Source organism: Asterias rubens, chromosome 20 (genome assembly GCF_902459465.1).
Source record: "Asterias rubens chromosome 20, eAstRub1.3, whole genome shotgun sequence".
In the NCBI taxonomy this organism is placed as follows: Eukaryota; Metazoa; Echinodermata; class Asteroidea; order Forcipulatida; family Asteriidae; genus Asterias; species Asterias rubens.
The window spans coordinates 1169045-1193997 of NC_047081.1; the positions used below are offsets into that span (position 1 = coordinate 1169045).

At 40.3% G+C, this 24953-nt stretch overlaps 1 protein-coding gene across 29 annotated transcripts in view; it reads right to left on the reverse strand.

The window, feature by feature from the left end:
• Positions 1 to 908: 908 nt before the first annotated feature.
• LOC117303882 (ankyrin-2-like) overlaps positions 909 to 24953 on the reverse strand; it is a 123361-nt gene continuing 99316 nt past the window's right edge. For 26 of the 29 annotated variants that reach the window (XM_033788314.1, XM_033788300.1, XM_033788290.1 and 23 more), the window contains 9 exons: positions 16708 to 24411; positions 14765 to 14812; positions 12073 to 12184; positions 11474 to 11707; positions 10561 to 10686; positions 8995 to 9054; positions 7173 to 7247; positions 5082 to 5301; positions 909 to 4535 (listed from right to left, as the gene is read on the reverse strand). In XM_033788314.1, coding sequence (XP_033644205.1) covers positions 4313 to 4535; positions 5082 to 5301; positions 7173 to 7247; positions 8995 to 9054; positions 10561 to 10686; positions 11474 to 11707; positions 12073 to 12184; positions 14765 to 14812; positions 16708 to 24411 — 8802 coding nt within the window. In that variant the 3' untranslated portion in view covers positions 909 to 4312. The remainder of the gene's footprint in view (positions 4536 to 5081; positions 5302 to 7172; positions 7248 to 8994; positions 9055 to 10560; positions 10687 to 11473; positions 11708 to 12072; positions 12185 to 14764; positions 14813 to 16707; positions 24412 to 24953) is intronic. The other 3 variants (XM_033788310.1, XM_033788297.1, XM_033788309.1) reach the window with 3 other exon arrangements.

A 24953-nucleotide genomic window follows, 5' to 3' on the forward strand; every position in this document is an offset into this window, starting at 1 on the left:
TAGGCTTTTCTGAAACCTTTTTTTATTGAATAGAAGCCAATAATAATATTTCAAGCAATAATTTAAGAAGTTGTTATTTTGTTTTTTACTTGAAAGAATTGGGGCGAAACTTGAAAAATATCAGGGGTAAAGTCCAGCATTTTTATCAAATATAGCCTTATGACTTTTTTCGAGCGGAAAGTTCACAAGGCAATTTTTTTCGAGCGAAAAGTTCACAAGCCTTAATTCTTGTCGAGCGAAAAAATCACAAGGCTTATTTTTTTTTCAAGATGAAAATCACTTTCTCGATTTACAAAACGTACATGAACAGTTTACATTTCTGGCGACAACCGACAAACGTTTTCGAAACTTGGACAGCTACTGAGTTCGTGAGTTGGGTAACAACATTATTTGACAATCAACATTTTGTAACGATTTGTAAACCGAGGGAGGGGGGGGGGGGTGGGGGTTGATGTCACATGAGGCGAAGCCGAGGGTGCCATTTTCCCCCGAATTGAAGAATTTGGACCACGCCCTACCCCCTGAAATAATTATAATGATGTTGGTTTTAAAGGGACACGTTGACTTGGATCGGTCGAGTTGGTCCATGAAAATTGTTTAAATAAATTAAAACGGGTGGCGATGAATCACACAAAGACAGTCTTATTTTCAGACTTTTGTGATAATAATATTTATGGGCAGTTCCTGAATAAGTTATGAAAATAAATGTAAAAAAACAACTATTATTGATTGGTTTAATTTGAAGCCTAAATTAAACTACCAGTTTGAAATGAGACGTCTGCAACAACACTACAACAACACCAATAACAGCACAGCAAAAAAACAGCAACAGCAAAGCAGCAACAACAACAACAACAACAACAACAACATCAACAACAATATAAAAAATAAAATTCACAAAAAAATCATTTCTTTTTTAACGGCAAAGCCATCACTTTTAATGTTTCAAACGTCAGCACTTTTTGAATACAGCAGTAGTGTGATATGCTGATGACAGTGTACATTCATTAAAACAGCGAGGGAAAAAATTACAAACCAGACTAGCAGTAGAGCCAATTATTATTTAATTAATAAACGTTTTTACCTCACTGTAAGTTACAACCCCATATCATTGGTACAAGTGTCATAAAAACCTCAAGAATTCTCTTAATCACTACGGTTTATTTGTTTAAGGAACAGGTAACGGCACAATATTTGTATGCATATTTCGACTTACTGTAAAAAGAAGAGCAATTAACTTGAATGGTTACACGTAGCGTCTTACTTACAATGCTTTTAAGTTTGTCTCTTTTGTTATATTTATTCAAAGATCCTAAGGATCCTGAAGTTAAAAAGAGGTTAAACATTCTTTCCATAATGAGTCCACCAACCACGCCCCAATGTCACTGGAAGCTGCTAAGCAGAAAACATTGCTTAAGTTTTCAGGGTGGCAAGCCTATCAAGCCACACCCAGCTAAAGCCACACATGTCATGTTGGCTGTTGCTGCCTATCAAGCCACACCCAGCTAAAGCCACACATGTCATGTTGGCTGTTGCTTAGCAGATCTTTCATGCTTAACAGCTTCAGGGGACCTGAGCTCAATTTCATAGAGTTGCTCAAGCAGAAAATATTGCTTCAAAAATTCCTGCTTACCAGCAAGAAACCTGTCACAAACTGTGCAGATAACATGGTATGTTGGCCGGTATCCTTTTTCCAGTTAGCAAATATTGATTGGTGCTTAGCAAATTTGTGTGCTTAAGCAGCTCTATGAAATCGGGCCCTGTTATTTTACTATTATTACCACATAAGCTACCATAACACCAATAATTCCATATCATTCTGCCAGCATACTACTTTATACAATGCCTTAATAATCTTTACATTAATTTTGACAGTCCTTTTTATCTTCCGCATTATTTTGGAACCCAAGACTTTTCTAAATCATTTCTGAATTTCAGTTTACCATTCAAGGCCCCCCCCCCCCCAACTAGCAATAACCATACTTTAAAATTTACCAATACCATTATATAATTCCACATACGAAACACATTTCTGTCCCTGGCTATCATCAGTAAATTGTCTGTTCCATTTTAGCGTCCCTTCTTAATATCGTTTACATACATTCTACACTATAATGCTATATAAATCTCGGAACTGCCTTAAAAGAACCATCTTTGCTCCAGGAAAAAAAAAAAAGTTTTTGATACGATCTCTCAAAAAAGTACTGCATCAATACACGTTTTTTATACCGACTTTAACTAGGATAAAGATGTTTACCAATTTTGATTATTCACTTTATAATAACAACAGTTTTGTAATAAGTATTTTAAACATGCTTTAGAAACATTAGGCCTATTACGGTATTATCAGAATCTTATAAAAGACTCTGAGGTGCATTTTCCCGGCTCTAACCAAAAACTGTTTCGGTCATTGGTTAGTGATTAACCAATTTCACCAAAACCGTTATAGGTTATGACTGCGAAAACACACCCCTGGTAGGGTAAAGTTATCACAAATTGCAACCGTTCAGTCAAGAATATTTGTATGGTGCAAAAAAAAAGCATCTAAACTTTTCACTACACATGCAATAATTGTATCTGCTTTTTGGAATCCATTGAGCACGTACAGTGTTTGATCTACACAGTCAAACAGTTAGCAGTTTTATATCAGACAATGCACACGGTGAATATATTGGTACCGCCTACATCAATATATGCATTTTATTTCAATTTTTTTATTTCCCCGTCATCTATCTATTTTTTAGGGCCTTTGCCATTTGGCCTTACAAATTCACCTTACACCGCGGTCATTAAATTTCTGGAAAACCATTAACAACTTTATAAATTTTTTAACCCACAGAAACAAAAAAACAAAGTCTAATTATTTGTAAACATCTTTAAAATTGTAACGCAAACTCTAATCAGAATTATCTGCTGGTTTTCAGACTCTTTTCGGCACATCATTCAAACAACAAATTCTGTTTTTATAAAATCTCAAAAAATTGCGTAAAAGGAATTCCATTCAACTGCAAAATAAAGTCTACAGTGTACGCCAAATCTACAGTCGCTTGTTTAGTCTATTATAGAATAAAGTAACTACTATCGACTAGAGATGTCCATCAAAACAGTTTAAGAGGGGAAAAAACCTCAGAAAAAACAAAAGCATGAAAAAAATTGGAAAATATTCACTCACAATGAGGAATATTGAGGAATAACGTTTTGTAAATGTATCAAAATTAATAAATTTCACAAAAGGAGGATTTTTGAACCAGTTGGTTTTTATCTTGTTATAGGTCTCCCAATTTTATCAATGCATGTCTGAGAAAATAAGAATTCAAAACCAAGTTTAATAGAGCGAAAATCGCTTATCAAGCAGAAATACTTGACGTAACATTCAACATTAGCTGACATTACAACGAGAAATTCTCCAGTTTTGTAACATTCAACAATAAATTTTCACCATTAATGTGCCACGTTGTTTAACATCAACTACATGTTTTATATTTTAACATCATTACAAGATCAGTAATGTTGGGTCGTGTCAGACACCAAACATGCATGTGTCCTAATTTCCAACAGCTAGAATATTTAATTCATAATCTCAGCTAAATTGACAGTGTTTCCTATTTACCGGTACACTCATTGAGAACCAGTGATACTTCAGTGAACTTTGACCTCTCAGTACCACATGACCTATGACCTAACGCTAATATTAGCCATTAACCTTTTTTGCTACGATTGGAAACATCAACTTTTAACATGTGGCTATTTTTATGCAGCAACAATTACCTACACAAGCCAACAGATCTGTACAGCTGAATAACCTAAAATCTACGTCACTAAAATACACTTGCATCATCCGACGCAATTCTAAACAGGAGAAAAAAACTGCCGCGAAATCCCAAGAAAGTGGCGAAGAAGACAGTCTTCAAAACGTCACAGTAAACATTTCTTAAATTCCATTACAGCTACACCGGCGTTCTGTTCCGACAACAATTTTACATCTTTACTAAACTCAAGAGAAGAGGAGGGGGAAAAATAGCACCTCTACTTACAACTTGAAATAAAGTAGCTATCGAGGGAAGAAGATTACAAACAATTATTTTCCAAAAGTTCTCAAATTTCTGATTAGTCTCTGGCAAACTCGAGTAAGAGAAACATGAAAACAACAGACAGCTAAATTTTAAATTTCCAAAAGCTTCGTTATTTTCAATTTTTCAGCTTTTTCTGTTACTTTTACCATCATCGTCTCGAATTTCGGAGAAGTCTCTGGCAAACTCGAGTTAGAGAAACATGAAAACAATAAACAGTTAAATTTAAAATTTCCGAGAGTTTAAATTTCCGATTCCTCAGCCTCCTCCGTTACTTCAACCGTCGTCGTTCCGCCACCTTCTGTGAGGAACTGGTCGACCATCTTCTGGAGGTCCTCTCTAAGTTCGCTGCTTTCTATTTCTTGCCCGTCCTCCTCGACGTTTGTTGAGACGTCTTCCGTCACGTCGACCTCCTCACCGTCGCGGATAGTCGTCTTACGACTCGTTTTCTTGTGGACAGTGATTCTAAAAGAATAGGAACAAATAAATAAAACAATTAAATTTAGGAACCTTGTTAAAATTAGTCCAAGAGTGGATTTCACAAAGAGTTAAGACGAGTCTTATCTCGACTTAGGATGAGTTACTTGTCCCAACTTAGAACTAGCCATACGTTTCAAATATCTCCTAGGGCTAGTCTCTAACTCTTTGTGAAATCGACCCCAGGACAACCAGCGGATAAGAATTGTCTAGGACAAGGTTTTTTTACCCGCCGTTAAGTCACCTTGAGAGAAGTTCACAGTGCCTGGGGTTACACTTGCTTGCAAACCACACAGACTAGGATTGCTAACTACTGGAAAACATGTATGGGGTCTCTTTACAAGTCAAACTAAAGAAAACCACACTACACATCTAATGACCTACAGTCCTTCCAGATATGTCTAAAACCACAAGTTTTTCAATACTAGATCTAATCAGTCAGTCAAACCACAGAGTGCTTTCATTTCTTGTCAAATCCACTCATACAAAGTTAAGTCTTCAAACGATGGATGTGTTTAAGGATTCTTTTCTTACCTGTGTACCCCATCCTCATCTGGCTCGCCCTGTGGCATGACAAAGTTGGGATCGTTGGGGTCATACTCTACAGTCTGCATGACCCTTCGAATAATCCTCTTCTTGGTGACCTTACGGATTGTCCCGTCCGGAAGGGTCTCCTCGAACTCTTCCACTATCTCTTGGACATCCTCGTTAGGGTCTGACGACACAGATTTTGAGACGGTGCTGTTGGGTTCGCCTGAAGTAAACGGGGAAAAAAAATAATTTTGATGAGATGTTTTTTAAAATTTGATTCCTGGACACGGGCATCACGGTCCAGTGGTTGGACTGCAGGACTGCAATCACAGGGTTGTGGATTCGAATCCCATCAAGCTATTCCCTGATTTCACGATGACGAGTATGAATAAGCATTGCCGTCTGTTACTGAATCACAATTTCTGGATTTGTGGTCTAGTGGTTAGACTACCGGACTTGCAAACACAAGGTGGTGGGTTTGAATCCCACCAAGATAACCGCTGACACAATTACTAGAATAAGTATTTTTGTCTAGTTACTGAATCACAAATTCCTGATTTGTTCAGTTCATAATCATTGACGCTAAACCAATGTTTGTATGAGAAATGTTGGCTGTTTTCAGCTTGGCGTTTGCCAATTCCCCTGACAGGAAGATAATCTAAACAAAGACTTTTAAATCAATGTCATGCAAAATGTGTTATAGTTTTTTCACTATTTTCTCGTGACCCAGATGGCCGACCGATCTCTACTTCTACAGGTCTACCACTCTATGTATATGGTGGTTAACTCAAAGAGTTAAAGGGACACCTTGCCTTGGATTGGACGAGTTGGTCTATAAAAATTGTTTGTAACCGTTTGTTATAAAATGCATATCGATAGAAAGATGTTGTAAAAGTAGAATACAATGATCCACACAATGCCTCGAAATTGCACGGTTTTCCAAAGACCAAATCGACCGACCCAAGGCAACGTGTTCCTTTAAAGTGCTTACACTGTCAGCAACTGTTTTGTTAGCAGAAACCAATTCTGTAATGTTCTGTTAAATTTATGCTAGAGCATTTAGTGATTTCAATGGAACCATGATGTGGCTAGAATGAATGGGTTTAGTAAGATGATGTTACGTTATCAAAGGAATGGGAGCACAAGCTACAGAAATGGTTAGCCGTGGTGAATACACATCATTGTATCAGCGCAAAAGGACCAGAGCCCAACTGCATAAAGCTGTTCAAAAGCAGAAAATACTGCTTGACAAATTTCTTTGCAAGAATATCTTCAAAATTTTTGCACTCACACCACGATAATGATTGTGACAAACGAGAAATAAAAAAGTTTTAAAATCTGAAGACGATCTGAGTGAATGTTAGTAAATGTTAGTCAACATATGCAAATGAATATCTGAAAGAAATTGTAAAGGTTCATGGTTACATAGCAAGCAGGCATGGTAGTTGGCCCTTGGAAAAAATAGGAAAATTATGTAGAGTATAAACGCAGAGTGAGTAAGGTTTGCAGTGACATTATGTATTAGAAATCTCTCTCAAACGTTAGTTGAATTGTATAGATCTACATCTATAGAAGATTAAGGCAATCAAATGTTTAAAAAAACCAAAGGTAAACTTTGCCATTGAAGGCAATGGACATTATTGGTAATTACTCAAAATAATTATTGGCATAACAACTCACTTGGTAACGAGCAAAGCAATGCACAGCTGTTGATAGTATAAAATATTGTTAGAAATGGCTCACTCTCAAGTAACATAGTTTTTGAAAAAGAGGTAATGTCTCACTTGAATAATAAAAGGCTTCAACTGAAGCCTTTTATTATGCATCTGAAAGCACACAAAGTTGTGCAACAAGGGTATTTTTTTATTCATTATTTTCTTCAACTTCAATGACCAATTGAGCCAAAATTTTCACAGATGTGTTGTTTGATGCATATGTCGGAATACATAAAGTGAGAATAATGGTCTTTGACAATTACCAAAGGTGTCCAGTGCCTTTAAATGATAAGTGAGATGGTTAGTACAATGGAAAGGATAAAAGACAAGAAATGATGCATGACGTCGTGAAGCGAGGCGGTACGGATAACCAGCTCACCATTTTCATCCACAGGCTCTTGGCCCTCTGGTGGGAACTCCACCGTTGGTAGGGTATGGATCTTAGGTAGATCCGCTGACCACAGAGAGTAAAGAAAAAGTCTCAGTTTAGTACAAGATTTAAAACAGACTTCCTAGTAAACCAAGTGACAAGCTAATATAGAGAGGGTAAAGCCCGGTTCATACTTCCTGCGAATGCGAAGCGAATTTGACGTAAATTTGACGTCACAACCCTACTTTCGCCGGGATATTCGCAAGTGAGTTGAGCAAAGTTGAACTGCTGCGAACTATTTTTTGCGAATTTGTGGCGTCAACATTCGTATCGCATTTGCATTCGCAGGAAGTATGAACCAGGCTTTACTTAGGTAGGTTTCTTAAAGGGGTTGTTTGAGGGGGTTGCTTGAAAGGGTTACGAGTGGGTTACTTGGGTGAGTTACTTGGGTGGGTTCCTCTGGCGGGTAAAACCAAGTAATCCACTCAAGAGTGGGTTACTTAGGTGGGTTACTTGAGCGGGTAGATCCCCTGACCAAAGACCAAAAGTGACGGGTTAAGGTAAATCAAACACGGTTATTAGAATGGGTTAAGCCCGGTTCATACTTCGAATGCGAATGCGATACGAATGTTGACGTCACAAATTCGCAACGAAAAATTCGCAGCAGTTCAACTCTGCTCAGCTCACTTGCGAATATTGCTGCGAAAGGAGGGTTGTGACATCAAATTCACGTAAAATTCGCTTCGCAGGAAGTATGAACCGGGCTTTTACTTCATGTAGAGTGTGTTAGTTGATGTTGATTTTGAATGCATTGCACGAAAAAAATCAACAGATGCTCTTTGCCTCCTATTCCTGGGCTGCAAAAGGGTTACCTGTCACAGTCCGTAAGGATGTAGGCATGGATATCATCCACTAGGAGCCTGGCTGGTAGAGCAGAATGCACAACCTTCCAAATTATGGTTAAGTGCCTTGCTCAAGGGCACAAGTATGACCGGGATTCGAACCCACACTCTGCCGAGCACAACACCAGAGCTTGGGGCCAGTGAATTAGACCACTCAGCAACGACATGCCACTAAAATTTGACCCCTTGGAAAAAGTGTACCCAAAAGGGCTGAAATTCAAGTAAACGTAAGATGGCACAACATTTTTTGATAAAAAAAAGCAAAACAAATTCTGAGTTATGGCCAGGTGAAATAGTGTTTATAAGCATTATATGCAAAAATTGCAAAGCAAACTAAATTCTTCCCAAACTAAATTCTTTGCAAGTCAATAAAAAAAATGCCAGGCTTTTCGAACTCAAACACTTTCTATGTATTAAATGTGACAAAATTAACATGCTAGCTTGAACAACTACTTGAATACCTTGGGCAGGATACCATCTACTTTTGAATGTTTTTACAAGCACTCGGTTGTCATAACAGACAAATCAAAATACTCGTCTTTCAAAAATACTTTGGTCCCAAAAGTCCGGTAAGTGGGTGTTCAAATCTCCCATTGTTGTCATGGTAACTAGTTGTCAGAAAACATTGGTACTGATTGAAAAAAAAAAAAAAAAATCCCTGAATGTTTATGTAACTTGTTGGATGCAGTGCAGTTAGTCCACCTAGAAACTCTGTGACCATTCATGCCATAATTCTGTACCAGAATTTCATCACAACTGGCCGGATAACGAGAACAAAAATGAGAACGATAAAAACGCACGCCCTCCATTGGTTGAATAAGCGTGGGCCTAATATGCACGGAGCAATTCAACCAATCGAGGCCAAGCATTTTTATCATTCTCGTTCTCATTATCAGGGCCTGTGTGACCGGGCCTTAAAACTTGTTTACCTTGGAAAAATGGACTTTCATCCAAGTCAGTAATATCTGGGGTTTTAGGTATCCGTGGGCCTGTTATCACAGAAGCAGAGCGAAAGATTAAGCTAATTTTATACATTCATCTCGGAGCAGTCTTAACACATTTGTGGCATGACGTGGTCGAGCGTATAAGAGCACCATACTTGAGCTCTGGAGTTTCTGTTGAGCAGAGTGTGGGATTGAGTCCCACACGCACAGCAATGGCTGTGGCGCGGCGCCCAGGGCCCCAATTTCATAAAGCTTGTAAGCGCAAAAACTTGCTTAGCACAGAGAAGTATTGCTTAACAGAAATAGGTTACCAGCCAAAGTTGCCCTAAGCTTACTCTTTTGTACACAATCTCTAAGCAATATATTTTTGGCTAAATGGCTTTATGAAATCGGCCCCTGTGCTTTTGGTGTGGTGCCCTCTGCCATGTTCCAATACAAATTTACTATGATCTCATAGAATGGCTTTATGAAATCGGCCCCTGTGCTTTTGCTGTGGTGCCCTCTGCCATGTTCCAATACAAATTTACTATGATCTCATAGAATGGCTTTATGAAATCGGCCCCTGTGCTTTTGCTGTGGTGCCCTCTGCCATGTTCCAATACAAATTTACTATGATCTCATAGAATGGCTTTATGAAATCGGCCCCTGTGCTTTTGCTGTGGTGCCCTCTGCCATGTTCCAATACAAATTTACTATGATCTCATAGAATGGCTTTATGAAATCGGCCCCTGTGCTTTTGCTGTGGTGCCCTCTGCCATGTTCCAATACAAATTTACTATGATCTCATAGAATGGCTTTATGAAATCGGCCCCTGTGCTTTTGCTGTGGTGCCCTCTGCCATGTTCCAATACAAATTTACTATGATCTCATAGAATGGCTTTATGAAATCGGCCCCTGTGCTTTTGCTGTGGTGCCCTCTGCCATGTTCCAATACAAATTTACTATGATCTCATAGAATGGCTTTATGAAATCGGCCCCTGTGCTTTTGCTGTGGTGCCCTCTGCCATGTTCCAATACAAATTTACTATGATCTCATAGAATGGCTTTATGAAATCGGCCCCTGTGCTTTTGCTGTGGTGCCCTCTGCCATGTTCCAATACAAATTTACTATGATCTCATAGAATGGCTTTATGAAATCGGCCCCTGTGCTTTTGCTGTGGTGCCCTCTGCCATGTTCCAATACAAATTTACTATGATCTCATAGAATGGCTTTATGAAATCGGCCCCTGTGCTTTTGCTGTGGTGCCCTCTGCCATGTTCCAATACAAATTTACTATGATCTCATAGAAGAGCCCGTTACCAGATGACAATTGATGTGCCCCTTAACGAACAAAACTCAAGGCCTAAATAGGACGTTGAAAATTAACGCACAACGAAAAAGACTAAAAACGGTGTGTCAAATTAGAAAATGCTGTAGAGAATTAACCGCGCCTTGCTTTGTGTGGACCAATGTCTTACCATGGAAGTCATGGTTTAGCAAAGCCTTACTGGATTAAGAAGATGGATTAGTAAGGATTAAGTTATGGTTAGTAATCCATCAATCTCTATCACCTGTCTCTTCAGGACTGCTGGGTGGACTTTCTGACTGACGGTCAGAGAGTGATGCCTCGTCGTACTGATTAAAGTCCGGTGCTAGCTCCACGACGGGAACCGACTGCGACTGGGCTGGGGTGTAGTCTATACAAAATTATACAGTCATGCAAAGATGGGTTACTTTAAGGGTAAATCAATATGAAACACTGGTCCTGTGGTAAGATTTGGGCCCTGGCTCCGCCTTTAACCTGTATTTTGGAGCAGCGCAAATTGCACGAACATCATCAAACGAGAGCCGGAGCCAAGGCTGAGGTTTAAGAAAGGCCCTTGGTAAAGCCACACCATTTTGCATAACCTCGGGTCATAGGTCATACAGAGACAAATGAGCACATCTCCACAACAACTGATGGGTTTTACCAAGAATAATTATCTGGGGTTTTCCAGCCACATACACGGCCATGTGACACGAGACAGCTTACAAGCAACCATTTCAAGGTGCTCTCCAAGAAGAAAAGCAATTTACATTTCAATGTTCACATATTTTTCTTGGGGATCGTAAGCAATGTTTGAAGAATTAATCCATGCTACCAAAGTGGTCCTGCAGCATGCAGTTGCCTCATTTAACAAGGCCCTAAAGCTGAAGTGTACATCCTTGTGTACTCTCCATTGGGTTCTTGGCTAGTGTAGTGATTAAGTTCGCTTCACTGATAGTCCTTGGCTTCAAGACCATTTTTAATAAATAAAGTTTAGAACCATTTGAGGAGTTTATCTTTACCCGACGATCACACGCCAGCAGATGTCTAACCACTTGACCACAAGCTATTGCGGTGGCTAAAGGCAGTTTAAATCCTACATGTTAGCAGCGGGTACCTCAACGGTTTGACAATTTCGCATTGGGGAAAAAAAATATATAATTTGAGTTTATCTTTACCTGATGACGACGACGTCGCACCAACAGGAATACTAGTAGACAGGTCCCATAGATCTTGCAGTTCTTCTTCATCACTGGGAGTCAGGATCTTAGGCCTATCCTCTTGTTGGCGTGGTGTGGGCGGGGCTGACTCCTCCAGGTTGAGGCTCTGCCCCTGGATGAACAACTCGTCTTCTTGTTCTCCGTTGACCGGCTCATCGGGCATTGGGGCATCTTCCGGCTCCTCATTCAATGCTGAAGAAAAAAAACGTACAGGTGAAATTTTTTCTCAAACTTCATAAAGAACCGATTCTTAGTTGGGTTTGTGTGGCCGAGCGGTCTAGGGACGTGTACTCAAGTTTACAGAATTTGGGCGGTAGACTCAAGTTCCGTTTATTTACAGAACGTGCACTCAGTCAGTCGCGACATTTGTGTCCTTGAGCAAGGCAAGTTATCATAATTGCTTCTCTTCATACAGGAGTACAAATGGGTACAGTAGAGAGCTAGGAGTAAGCTGTGATGGACTGGCATTCTGTCATTTCTGTGATGGGTGCAGTGAGATCGATCTCGACTGGGTACGAGGTTGGGCTGCTGATGAGTGCAAGGAATTTTCTACCTACCTGGCAAGTCATTAAGTGCTGCTGCTAAGGCATCAATGTCTTCTTGAGAAGCTCTGGGTCTTTCAGGTTCACTTGGCCTCAGCTCACTCTCAAAACTCTCATCGATTGGTGGCTGTAGAGATAATGAATAATGCATAAAACTGGTTGCATGCATTGTGATTGGTGCAGTGGCTGTGGTGGGAGTGGGGTTTAGGTCTATGCAAAGTGGCAGATATGAATATTCATGATATGAGTGTCATAAACGTGATTTTTCCAGCAAGGCGATTTGGCAATGCACTTCATTAATATTCATGACCAAAGATTGGATATAAATATTCATTCTCTTGATTCGATCAGAATATAACAAAAATAGCAAGTTTTTCAAAAGCTTTTTTAGGGTCTTTATAAATGAGACACAATCTTTTGCACAATTTATGAAGGGAGTTCGGTATCACAACAAAAGGCAGAATTTGTTTAATATTATAGGCAAATAATGGGGGGCGGAATATTTTTTCATTCTGCGAGCAAATTAATATGGGCTTTCTGAAAGGAAACAACACGACAAAAGAACACATTGATAAACGTCACAAACAAATCAGCACATTCAGGACTAGGAAACATACATGTACACAAAAAACAGCGACTCATTCTTCCTTCTCAATACTCAAAACTCAGAATATTTTCACTTTTCACCCTGCTTTTCACAACACTCTCTCTCCCTGAATCGTTTCACTTAAATCTTAAATGCCTTCCACACTTCTTTGCACATGAGACTCAACAAGTGTTAGTTGTATGTGACCACACGACAACAAAACTTAAATCTTCCAAAATAGAATGAGATGAATTGAGTTTCAAACGCATGACTATTTTCGTTCTGCAGTCTATGATTTATAAAGTGAGGATTTATACAATTCTATGACGATTGCATGTTATTTAAAAATATCTCAAGAAAGGAGTAACAAACCAAAGTAGAAAATAAATAAAAAAATGCGTAATTTTAAAAAAAAGTGGTTCAAAGTCTGAGAATGCCCTTTTCATGAAAATAAATATTTCCAAAGAGTTTTGATTTTGTGTCTTGTGCAAGTTTTGCTTAGCTGACAGGAACTTTTAAAGATATCTGGGGGGGGGGGATACTGAATGAAATTTACAAAGACTTTTTGACTGTTTGGAGCTTCTTTTTTCAAACTGGACAAACATGGATACGCCAAATAAAATTGTTTTCTTTTAAATCTGCAAAATAAACGCATTTTTAAGGAATGTTATGCGAAGTATAAAAGGCTTAAAATTGGTTAATATTTTGGTGTACAAAAAAAAAGAGAAGGGATATTTTTTCCGGCAGGGGGCAATATTGAGAAATATATCAAAACCAGAATTATTAATGAAATGATATGAGAAAATGGGAAAGTATAATTCGGATAACATCAATCTGGGAGGAAAAAAAACTTAATACACTTCCTTCATGCCAACTGAATTCCTGCATTCCTTGCCCTTTCCGTTTTCAAAACTTTTGACAAAATTACTTTCCAAACTTTCCCAAGCATGAGACTCAAATGGCTTTCCTATTTTAATAAGTGCAGGAATATAGCAGGATCGTTGAAACAGAAAATGGGATGGAAGGGAAAAAAACAAACGTAGGTGACTTCAAAGGTCTAAAATTGTGCTGTCAAATCTTGGCAAAAACAAGAATGTGGGTTTAACACTGAAGTTAAGCTTTGTCTACATGCATGCTTCATAAATCTTATTCAAGTGAAAAAAGGAAACATTTTTATAATAATATTAATTACGAAACAGAGAGACCGCCAAAATAGGGCTAGATACCTCAGTTGGTAGAGCACCAGCCATTACTCTGGAGGTCGTTGGTTTAAATCTGTTCTAATACATTTTTCTTTGTTCAACCTCAAATCGATTTTTGCTTCCAGAAGGGTGAAGAATTTCGTGAAAGCCAGCAGCAAGAGCTGGTCAATCGTTCAATTTCATCGAGTGTAATCAGGTAGTAGGAATTCAAGTTAAGAATGGTCAAAGTGTAGACTTGAAAGCCTATCAATAAAAAAGAATTGATGAATCAAATCTAAATGTGAAAAAAGTATTTCAATGATTAGATGTCCTGCTTAAAAAGTTGTCCGCTAAATAAAAAATACATACTGTAAAAATAACACATCCAAAACACAAATGCAAAATAACTACAATCAATTTGTAACATTCTCACTAAATAAAAAAATCACACTGAAATCATCTCCTGACTTAATAAGCAACTCAAAGAAAATCAATAACATAATCAATATTAAAAATTACTCAATACAGCAAAAATTAAGTACAAAATTACAATTTCTAAAAAAGCAAAAACGATTAAGTAAGAATATTCTAACTAACTCAAACCAGGTTTACAAATAAAATTTGGGTTGATAAAAAGTCAAGTCTTAAACCATTTTAGTGCTCATCTGACAAAAAGTAAAAAAAACTTATCAGCGTGCAAAAAAGTTAAAATTAGCTTAAAGGCCTTCCTCATGCATATTTAATTATGCAAATTTGGATGCATCCATTATGCTTGGAGGGGGAAGGCAAGCAGACGATACACATGCAACATAGACTTTGTGGTGGATTTCTGGTGGGGATGCTGTGCTGTTGCTGTGGCTTAAAAAGATTTGTCTATTTTTTTATTTTTTTGCCGACTTCCTGTTGGGGGTGGCATCAGTTGGGGGTGGCAGATCAGTACCTCTGATTGGTCAAATGTTGGTTGTTGTGGCTCAGATTGGTCCAGATCCTGAGAACATGAAAAGAAGAGGGGAAAGATAGGTCACTTAAGGAAATTTGAAAATGAGAGGTTCAAAAAAACCATGCAAGCAATTGAAATATTGTTCTTAACCATCCCCTCCCCCCTAAAACAAACCCAGAATATGTAAACTAAAAAAGGGTTCCCGAAAATCAATGGTAAATAAACGTTTAGAAATTAAACAATAACAATTCGATCTGTAGGAATAGTACCCTATTAATTACTATATTACTTATCAACGAAGAGATTGAGCCAGACTATTTTAGGTACGGAGCAAAAAGGGTTCATAACTTTAGAGTGATGAAAGAGAGACTTGCTTTATCTTTAAAAGAAAACTTAGGCCAGGAATTCCATGTGTCTATCATGCCGTTGAGCATAATGTGTAGTGCGCAATCCTTTAAAATTAAAATACACACCAATTAAGCACATTTTATGCGAATACCAATACAGGGCATAATGTCAATGTTTGGCGTATACTTTCAATTTTTACCGTTGCGCACAACGAATTATGCAAAACAGATACATGGGTTTCGAGCCTAAGAAGTAGCAAAGTATGAAACGTAGGTACTATTAAAAAAAAAAAATAATGTATAAAACATTTGATGAAACAGTATAAAAATTTAAAGCCTACAAAGCTATTCACATGAAGATTTAAATCTAAGGAAATATATTTGTAAGTATCATTCTCTTTGAAATTAATGCATGCAGAACAAACTTGAACAGTGAAAACAATTTTAAAACGGGGGAAAGGAGTTAAACTTTGATTAAACAGTAATTATTTTAGAGTTAGTATATATATAACTTTATATTATAATTGTGTTAGTCACAGTACTCATGGCATTAAGGGCATGCAAACTAGATTGCAATCAACAAATAACAAACAACAACATAGCTACACTTGCTTTTAATACATCAATAGTAAAAAAGAAAATCTAAAATAAAAACATGCAAAGGCAACAAAAAAGTAGAAAATAAATGAAACATTACTGCTGACAGAATAAAACTTTATTGATATGCCACTTTGTGTGTGCACATTGAACACTGATTTAAGCAAATGAAATGTGATAGATAAGGCTGATGAAACAAGATCAAAATAAAGTGATGATATACGGACCTTGGACAAAAAGTACAAGGGCCCACCTACAAGTACATATGATGTACAATAGTAGGAAGAATACATGTACCATGCCTGACAGAGACTGAGTGCACATCAATACAATGTGAAATGACAATGACGTTGAGTCAGTGTATAGAGACGAAGGCAAAATTAAAAACAGGCAGTATCTCGAGATTAACCACCAGATTTTCCAAGGTTCAATCTCTAGTTACTGCTTGTTTAATTCTGCAATTCTCTCTTGAGAGGGTCCGTTCTACATTAGAGCAAAAAATCACATTGTGCACTCTTGGAACACACAAATGGTTCTTTCACACCATCAGTTAATACAACCTTTTTGCGACCTCAGTTAATACAACCTTTTTGCGACCTCAGACAATTGACCTTTTGATGACCTCAGTTAATATGACCTTTTTGCGACCTTATCACAAGAAGGCCATAACTCTTTAGCACTGAAACAATGGCTTGTATAATACGGGCTGCAAGCAGATTTTCATCATGCATTGAAATGATTTTGAAAACAAAAACATGAATAATGTGATTTGGGGGGAAAGTGCCATACTGTTCAATCACAGCAGCTAGCTTACAACATTTCACATGAGCGGAGAGTTTGGAGTGCAATACAAAAAACAAAACTGCTGCTGAGAGAGCATGGTGCGATGCTGTTTTTTTTTTAATACAGGCGTGATGGAGGTAGGCAATACATACGTAGCATTCCATGTGAAAGGGTTTAATGATCACACTCATATTGGAGCAAATCAAGGAGTTGTACCTCTGGTGTAGACTCCACAGCTTCAGCAGTGCTGGACACCACCACTCTCTCTCTGTGGACCTCCGCAAAGACTGTGCGTGTGGTGAACTCTGATGACTCTGTGAAGCTACTCTCTACATTGTCTTCCTGTTCCTCCACTATGTATTGCTCCTCTTGCTGAGCCAACTCTCTCTCCTCCTCTGAGAGTGGCTCATCTTCCTCTTGGACATCAGCAAGAGGAGTGAACTCATCATTTTGCATCTCCTGCTCCTGGATTGATTCTTCTTTGAACTCTTGAATCCCTTCCTCTTCTACTTCTCCTTCATCTACTGCCTCCTCAGGTTCCGATCTCTCTTGAGATGCAGCATCTTCAACAATTTCGTCTTCCTTTTGAGAGTCTTCTTGCTCTTGATCTTCTGCCTCAGCAACGTCTCTCTCTTCGTCTCTTGGAGCTTCTTCTTCATACATCCCTTCATCATCCTCGACAGTTTCTGGTTCAGAATCATATTCAATGTCTGCATCTTCTGCAGGCTCTTGAGGTCTGATTTCGTCCGAGCCAGAAAATTCAATTGTGCTCATGGCAAAAGTGCTTGTGATGACAGTAGAGCCTACAACTCCAGCTGCTATTGGTTTGGTTGGGCTGTCTACTTCATCAGCTACCTCTCCTTGCTCTTCACCGGGAGGAGGGGCAAGCTTGTGTGGAGGTGGCTGATGAGCTTCAGGAGGTTGGATCTCAACCTCTGATCCTGACACTGGCTCAGGTTGCCCAGGATGAGAAATGGAATCTGCTCCTTCATCATCAGGTTCACCCCGGACGACAGTGGTGGACTGTTGAGTTACAACAGTAGTTTGAGTGTAGGAGTACTCAGTGGTTGTTGATTCTGACAGGTTATCTTGACGGATCTCCTCTTCAAGGCGAGCTTTTACCTCACTACTCTCCAAAACTTCTGTTCCTTGAGCTAAAGATTTCTCTTCATCCTCAGGGGTAGGAAGTGGGGTCAACGGCTCTAGGTCTTCCTTGGGCTCAAACAACTCAGCCTCAGGTTCTTCTGCAGATTGAGCCATGTCCTCCTCTTGGAGTTCTTCTTCAGCTTCCTCTTTGGGCTGAGAGTCCAGCTCAACTTCTTCAATCTCCTCCTCCTCAGCTACCTGGTCCTCAACATGCTCTTGCTCGTCTACCTGGTCCTCAACATCCTCTTGCTCAGCTACCTGGTCCATAACTGCTGCAGCAACTAGGTTTTGGTCATAGTAATGTTGCTCAGTTGGTCCATCTACCATCGTAGCCTCTTCTTCCTCAACTTCTGGTTGTACCTGTTCCTCTGTAACGGTCTCTTCCTCTTCCTCTCCCAGATTCTCTTCATCTGGAATTGAAATTGGCTCAACCAGAGGCTCAGGAAGCGACTCAGGTGTGTCCGGCAGTTCTTGAATTTCTGGAGTCTGCAGGGTATCAGAGTATTCATAGTGCTGCTGAAGATCTAAGTCTTGTGGAGCTGACAAGGTCATATCTTCTGCTATTCCGCTAGCTTCAGTGAGACCCTCATCTGATTCGATCGGAGAGTCGGGAATGGCAAAGATTTCTGGAGTTTTTGGGAGGTCATCCTCCTCAATTTTGTCTTCATCCAACTCCAGATCTTCTGGAGGGGCAACATATTCTGCAGTCTCGGTTTCTTGGATTATTTCTTGCTCTACTGGAAGGTCAGCAGAAGAGGTATCAACAAGATACTTCTGCTCGATATGGATCACCTCCAAGCTCGATCGACGATCCTCCGTCTCAATATTAGGGCTAAGCCTCCCATCCTCTTTGTCACTGTCATCAGCTCTTGAAATCATTTCAGGTGTGGAAGGAGACTCAACAACCATGGTGTGTTGGATCTGTAGATGACTATAACTCTGACTGGAGTACGATTCTGTGATATCAAGAATCTCAGGAGTCTTGGAAGTTTCCTCTTGTCTATCCTCAGGAACATTATCTTCTACATCGGCATCTTCTGCTGTGGCTCCATCTGCTGAATACTCCTCATCCTGGTCATCTTCAATTTCCTCTAGGGTATCCTCCTCTTCAAGATCTGGCTCTTCTTTTACACTGTCCTCTGTTTCCTCTAACTGTGGAAATGGTGATCGTGGAATGTCTTCAAGAATCTCTTCATCCTCCCCTGCTTCCAAAACTTCTTCATCTTCTCTTGGCTCTGCTTGGTCAACATCATATCTAAACATAGGCTCCCCCTCAATGTGGTGGGGCTCTTCTTGCAATGGTCGACTTTCATCTACCTCCTGATTTTCTTCTTGTGCAGTTACCGCGGTGGATGTAGTAGTAACAACCTTTCTATGAATGGACACACTCTCCTCTACTACCCTGATTTCTCTTGCAATTCCTAACTCAGCTTCAGCTGCATCTTCAGGTGTCACCTCATACTCTTGTTGGTCTTGCACCTGCTCTTCTTGAAAATCCTCTGGAATGTCTTGTTTTGGTTCATCTTCATATGTCAGCTCCTCTTCCACTCTTTGGTCGTCGATGGGTTCCATTTCTGGTACAGGTTCATCTTCTCTTTGTGCATCCTCAAGATCGTCTTCTACAGTTTGCGAAATTTCTTCTTGTTCCCCATCTTGTTCTTGAATATCTCTCATGTCCACCATCTCAAATGGTTCTTCCAACAAAGCTTCATCTGACTCAGGAGCCTGTTCCGACTCCAATTCAGCTGCCCTCTGAACAGTTGACTGAATAATGGTCTGCTGTACTATAGTGCGAGTGACTGATTGGATGGTTGACTCTGTTAACATCTTGTCTTTGTACTCTGTAAGTTCTTCAGATTGATCAACTGTTGGCTCCGCAAGCCGATCTGGAACTTCTGCTTCTTCTGTTTCTATGTCTACAATCTCAAAAGCTTCCTCAACTTTTTCCTCCATATCCTGGTCACTTGAAACCGGGACTTCTTCCACAACAGGTTCAACAATTTCAGCCTCTTCTGGGCTATCTTCTTCAGGCTCTCTTTCTTCAACCTGTTCAACAAGTTTTTCAAGCTCTTCTTGTTCTGGAACCTCCTGTTCATATTCCTTTTCTGTTTCAGCTGACTCAACAGGTTCAACTTGTTCCTCCAAAAAAGCTTCTGTTTCATCTGGCTCTTCAATAACTGGTTCTTCAATCACTTCTTCAGGTTGTTCTGTATCTTCAAGAAGATTTTGTTCGTCTTCTGGTGCAGCCTCAAAACCTGCTGGTGGCTCTTGGTGAACCACAGAATGAATGATGGTCTGCTTCACAACAGTGTGGGTTTCAGTGTGGACAATTTCTCTTCTGCCTTCCTCTGTTTCTTCTTCAATATCTTCAGTGTCTTCTTCCACTAGCTCCTCCTGAAGGTCTTCTGTGATTTGTTCTTGTTCTTGTTCAATCTCCTCAACTGGCTCAGCAATCAATTCAGGAGCTTCCAACTCTTCTGGCATAGAGTGTTGGACTGAAACAGAGGACTGAACAATGGTATGCTGTACCACTGTGTGCGACTCTGTGTGAATAATTTGTCTTGTGTCTGCTATTTCTTCCTCTTCTTCCTGTTTCACCTGAACAGGCTCCTCTTCCTCTTCCTGATAGGGCTCAAGTTCCACTTCCACAACTACCTCTCTTGGCTGTTCTTCCTCCTGATTAGGAACTTCCTCTTCAGGCTCTTCTTGTTCAACAGTCTCAACAATCTCATGCTCAATTTCAATTAATTCCTGTTCAGGTTCTTCTTCGTCCTCCTGAACAATTTCTGGTTCAACTATACGCTCTTCTTGTTCTTCCTCAACAGGCTCTGGTTCAACTTCAGCAACTTCCTCCTCAGGCTCTTCTTGTTCAACAGTCTCAACAGGTTCATCTTCAAGTTCTTCACAGGGCTCAGCAATCTTGACAGGAGCTACAAACACAACAGGCATACTTTGTTGGGCAGAAACAGAAGACTGAACAATGGTATGCTGCACTACCGTATGGATGACTGTTGTTCTGTCTGCTATTTCTTCACCCTCTTCTGGTTCTTCCTGAACATGCTCAGGTTTATGTTCAACTTCAACCTCTTCATGCTCAGGTGCAATGTCATGAAGTTGTTCAGGTGATTCTTCCTCCCGAATAGGCTCAGGCTGAACTTCCTCTTCAGGCTCTTCTTGTTCTTCTTGAATTGGCTCAGGCTCAACTTCAGCAACTTCCTCTTCAGGCTCCTCCTTAACCTCCACTTGAATTTCCTGGGGTTCAAGCTGCTGTGGTATTTGCTCCTGCATTTGTATTTCGTCTGACACATCCCGGATTTGTTCACGAACAATGGTAGTCTGAACAACAGTCTGCTGAATACTCACATGGGTTTCAGAATGAACTTCCTGTTTAACTTCTTCTTCAGGAATAAATTGTGCAACATCCTCTACCTCTGGAAGAACCTCCTCTTCAGGCTCTACTTGTTCTTCTTGAATTGGCCCAGGCTCAACTTCAGCAATTTCCTCTTCAGGCTCTTCGTCCTCCTGCATCGGCTCAGGCTCACATTCAGTAACTTCCTGTTCAGGCTCCTCTTGTTCTTCCTGAAGTGGCTCTGGCTTAACTTCAGCAACTTCTCTTTCAGGTTCTTCTTCATCCTCCTGAACAGGCTCCGTTTCTATTTGAGCAACTTCTTCTGCAGGCTTGCCTTCATCCTCAACCTCCACTTCAATTTCCTCAGGTTCAAGCTGCTGTGGTATTTGCTCCTGCATTTGTACTTCGTCTGACTCGTCCCGAATTTGTTCACGAACAATGGTAGTCTGAACAACAGTCTGCTGAATACTCACATGGGTTTCAGTATGAACTTCCTGTTTAACTTCTTCTTCTTCAGGAATAAATTGTGCAACATCCTCCACCTCTGGAAGAACCTCCTCTTCAGGCTCTACTTGTTCTTCTTGAATTGGCCCCGGCTCAACTTCAGCAATTTCCTCTTCAGGCTCTTCGTCCTCCTGCATCGGCTCAGGCTCACATTCAGTAACTTCCTGTTCAGGCTCCTCTTGTTCTTCCTGAAGTGGCTCTGGCTCAACTTCAGCAACTTCCCTTTCAGGTTCTTCTTCATCCTCCTGAACAGGCTCCGTTTCTATTTGAGCAACTTCTTCTGCAGGCTTGCCTTCATCCTCAACCTCCACTTCAATTTCCTCAGGTTCAAGCTGCTGTGGTATTTGCTCCTGCATTTGTACTTCGTCTGACCCGTCCCGAATTTGTTCATGAACAATGGTAGTTTGAACAACAGTCTGCTGAATACTCACATGGGTTTCAGTATGAACTTCCTGTTTAACTTCTTCTTCAGGAGTAAATTGTGCAACATCCTCCACCTCTGGAAGAACCTCCTCTTCAGGCTCTACTTGTTCTTCTTGAATTGGCTCAGGCTCAACTTCAGCAATTTCCTCTTCAGGCTCTTCTTCCTCCTGCATCGGCTCAGGCTCACATTCAGTAACTTCCTGTTCAGGCTCCTCTTGTTCTTCCTGAAGTGGCTCTGGCTCAACTTCAGCAACTTCCCTTTCAGGTTCTTCTTCAGTCTCCTGAACAGGCTCCGTTTCTATTTGAGCAACTTCTTCTGCAGGCTTGCCTTCATCCTCAACCTCCACTTCAATTTCCTCAGGTTCAAGCTGCTGTGGTATTTGCTCCTGCATTTGTACTTCGTCTGACCCGTCCCGAATTTGTTCATGAACAATGGTAGTCTGAACAACAGTCTGCTGAATACTCACATGGGTTTCAGTATGAACTTCCTGTTTAACTTCTTCTTCAGGAGTAAATTGTGCAACATCCTCCACCTCTGGAAGAACCTCCTCTTGTTCTTTTTCTACCGTTTCCTCTACCATAGGAATGGGCTCTTCTTCAGCCTCTTGAGGTTCTTCCTGAACATGCTCTGGTTCTTCTCGAATTGGCTCAGGCTGAACTTCAGCAGTTTCTTCTCCAGGCTCTTCTTCCTCCTGCATCAGCTCGCACTCAAAGTCAGCACTTTTCTCTTCAGACTCTACTTGTTCTTCTAGAACAGGCTCTGCTTCTACTTGAGCAACTTCCTCTTCAGGCTCTTGTTTCTCCTCAACAGGCTCTGGCTCAACTTCCGTTTCAGGTTCTTCTTCTTCCTCCTGAACAGGCTCCGCTTCTATTTGAACATTTTCTTCAACCTCCTCTTGAATTTCCTCCTGCATTTGTACTTCTTCTGATACATCCCGAATCTGTTCCTGAACAATGGTAGTCTGAACAACAGTCTGCTGAATACTCACATGGGTTTCAGTATGAACTTCCTGTTTAACTTCTTCTTCAGGAATAAATTGTGCAACATCCTCCACCTCTGGAGGAACCTCCTCTGGTTCTTCCACAGGTTCTTCTTGAACATGCTCTGGTTCTTCTCGAATTGGCTCAGGCTCAACTTCAGCAGTTTCTTCTCCAGGCTCTTCTTCCTCCTGCATCAGCTCGCACTCAAATTCAGCAGTTTCCTCTTCAGGCTCTTCTTGTTCTTCCTGAAAAGGCTCTGCTTCTACTTGAGCAACTTCCTCTTCAGGCTCTCGTTTCTCCTCAACAGGCTCTGGCTCAACTTCCGTTTCAGGTTCTTCTTCTTCCTCCTGAACAGGCTCCGCTTCTATTTGAACATTTTCTTCAACCTCCTCTTGAATTTCCTCCTGCATTTGTACTTCTTCTGATACATCCCGAATCTGTTCCTGAACAATGGTAGTCTGAACAACAGTCTGCTGAATACTCACATGGGTTTCAGTATGAACTTCCTGTTTAACTTCTTCTTCAGGAATAAATTGTGGAACATCCTCCACAGGTTCTTCTTCAACATTTTCCTCTTCCACAGGACTAGGTTCTTCTTCAACAAGTGGTTCCTCTTCCACAGGAATTGGTTCTTCTTCAACAAGTGGTTCCTCTTTCACAGGAAGAGGTTCTTCTTCAACAACTTTTTCCTCTTCTCCAGGAATTGGGCCTTCTTCAACAAGTGGTTCCTCTTCCACAGGAAGTGGTTCTTCTTCCAGAAATGGTTCCTCTTCCACAAAAATGGGTTCTTCTTCCACAACTTTTTTCTCTACCATAGGAATGGGTTCTGTTTCAAAAAGTGGTTCTTCTTCCACAGGAATTGGTTCTTCTTCCACAAGTATTTCCTCTTCCGAAGACAGAGATTCCACTTCAGGTTCCTCTTTGACATCCTTTTCTGGCATTTCCTTGAGAAGAGCTTCTCCCTCAAAAGCTTGGTCTCCAGTTGTTATTACAGTAACAACTTCTTTGTGCACAATGGTTTCCGTTTTATGAACAGTTGTCTGCACTGACATGTCTCCCCCTGTAGCATCCAGTGCTGTGTCTTCTTCAGGAATCTCTTCTTCTATCTCCTCAGTTTGTTCTATTATTTCCTCTTCTTGCTCTGTCGGTTCCTCTCGAGGAGACTCTTCTGCCATTTCCTCATGTGGTTCAAAAGTTTCCTTGACATCCTCTTCTTCTTTCTCCCTCTCCTCTAGAACTGGTTCATTCTCAGGAATCTCCTCCTCTTTGGGCTGTTCTTCCTGCTCAACCTCTTCCACAACTACCCTTTCTTGTTGAATGTCATGGAATTCAACAGGAGCATCTCTGATTTCAGTAACAACTGTAGATGTTGATGAATCAGAAGTGTCAAAAATTTCTTCTCCGATCTGAACAGTCCTAGTAACCTTAGTAGTGGTCGTGGTCACCGTTTCTTCATGGTATGTAGATGTACCATAGATGTCTGGTTCTGGTGATGTAGAATGCTCAATGGGAAGTTCCTAAGGTAAAAACAAGCTTCACTTAAAGACTGTAGAATAATAAAAAACGCTAACAAAGCTACGCACTGAGAATTTTTTTTACTGATGTTTAACCCCCTTTCTCTGGAAAATGTTTTTACAAAGAAAACAGGTATTTCTATGGTGTAGAACCTAACAAGAAAACCTACTCTGAAATCTACGCTAACATTTTCAAAAAGGAATTGACCTAAGTGCAAATTATAAGAAGTATCTTAGCTTCTAACCTGTCTGACCATTTTGCATTTTTGTATGTTTCATACGAACTACAATTGGGTAAAATTCTAAACTATCACGCAATTACCTACAAATATAGGATACCAGGATAGGAACGCTACCAGGTATTTCAAATCCAGCAAGTACAAACTACAGTTAAATGAAACCAGACTACTTGTTACTTCTAGGCAATATTGTTGCTGCAAGGGCTCCCTCTGCTATCCCACCTCTGCCACCTTGGCTATTCCACTTTTGCCACATTGACTATCCCACTCATGCCACCTTGGTTATCCCACTCATGCCACCTTGGT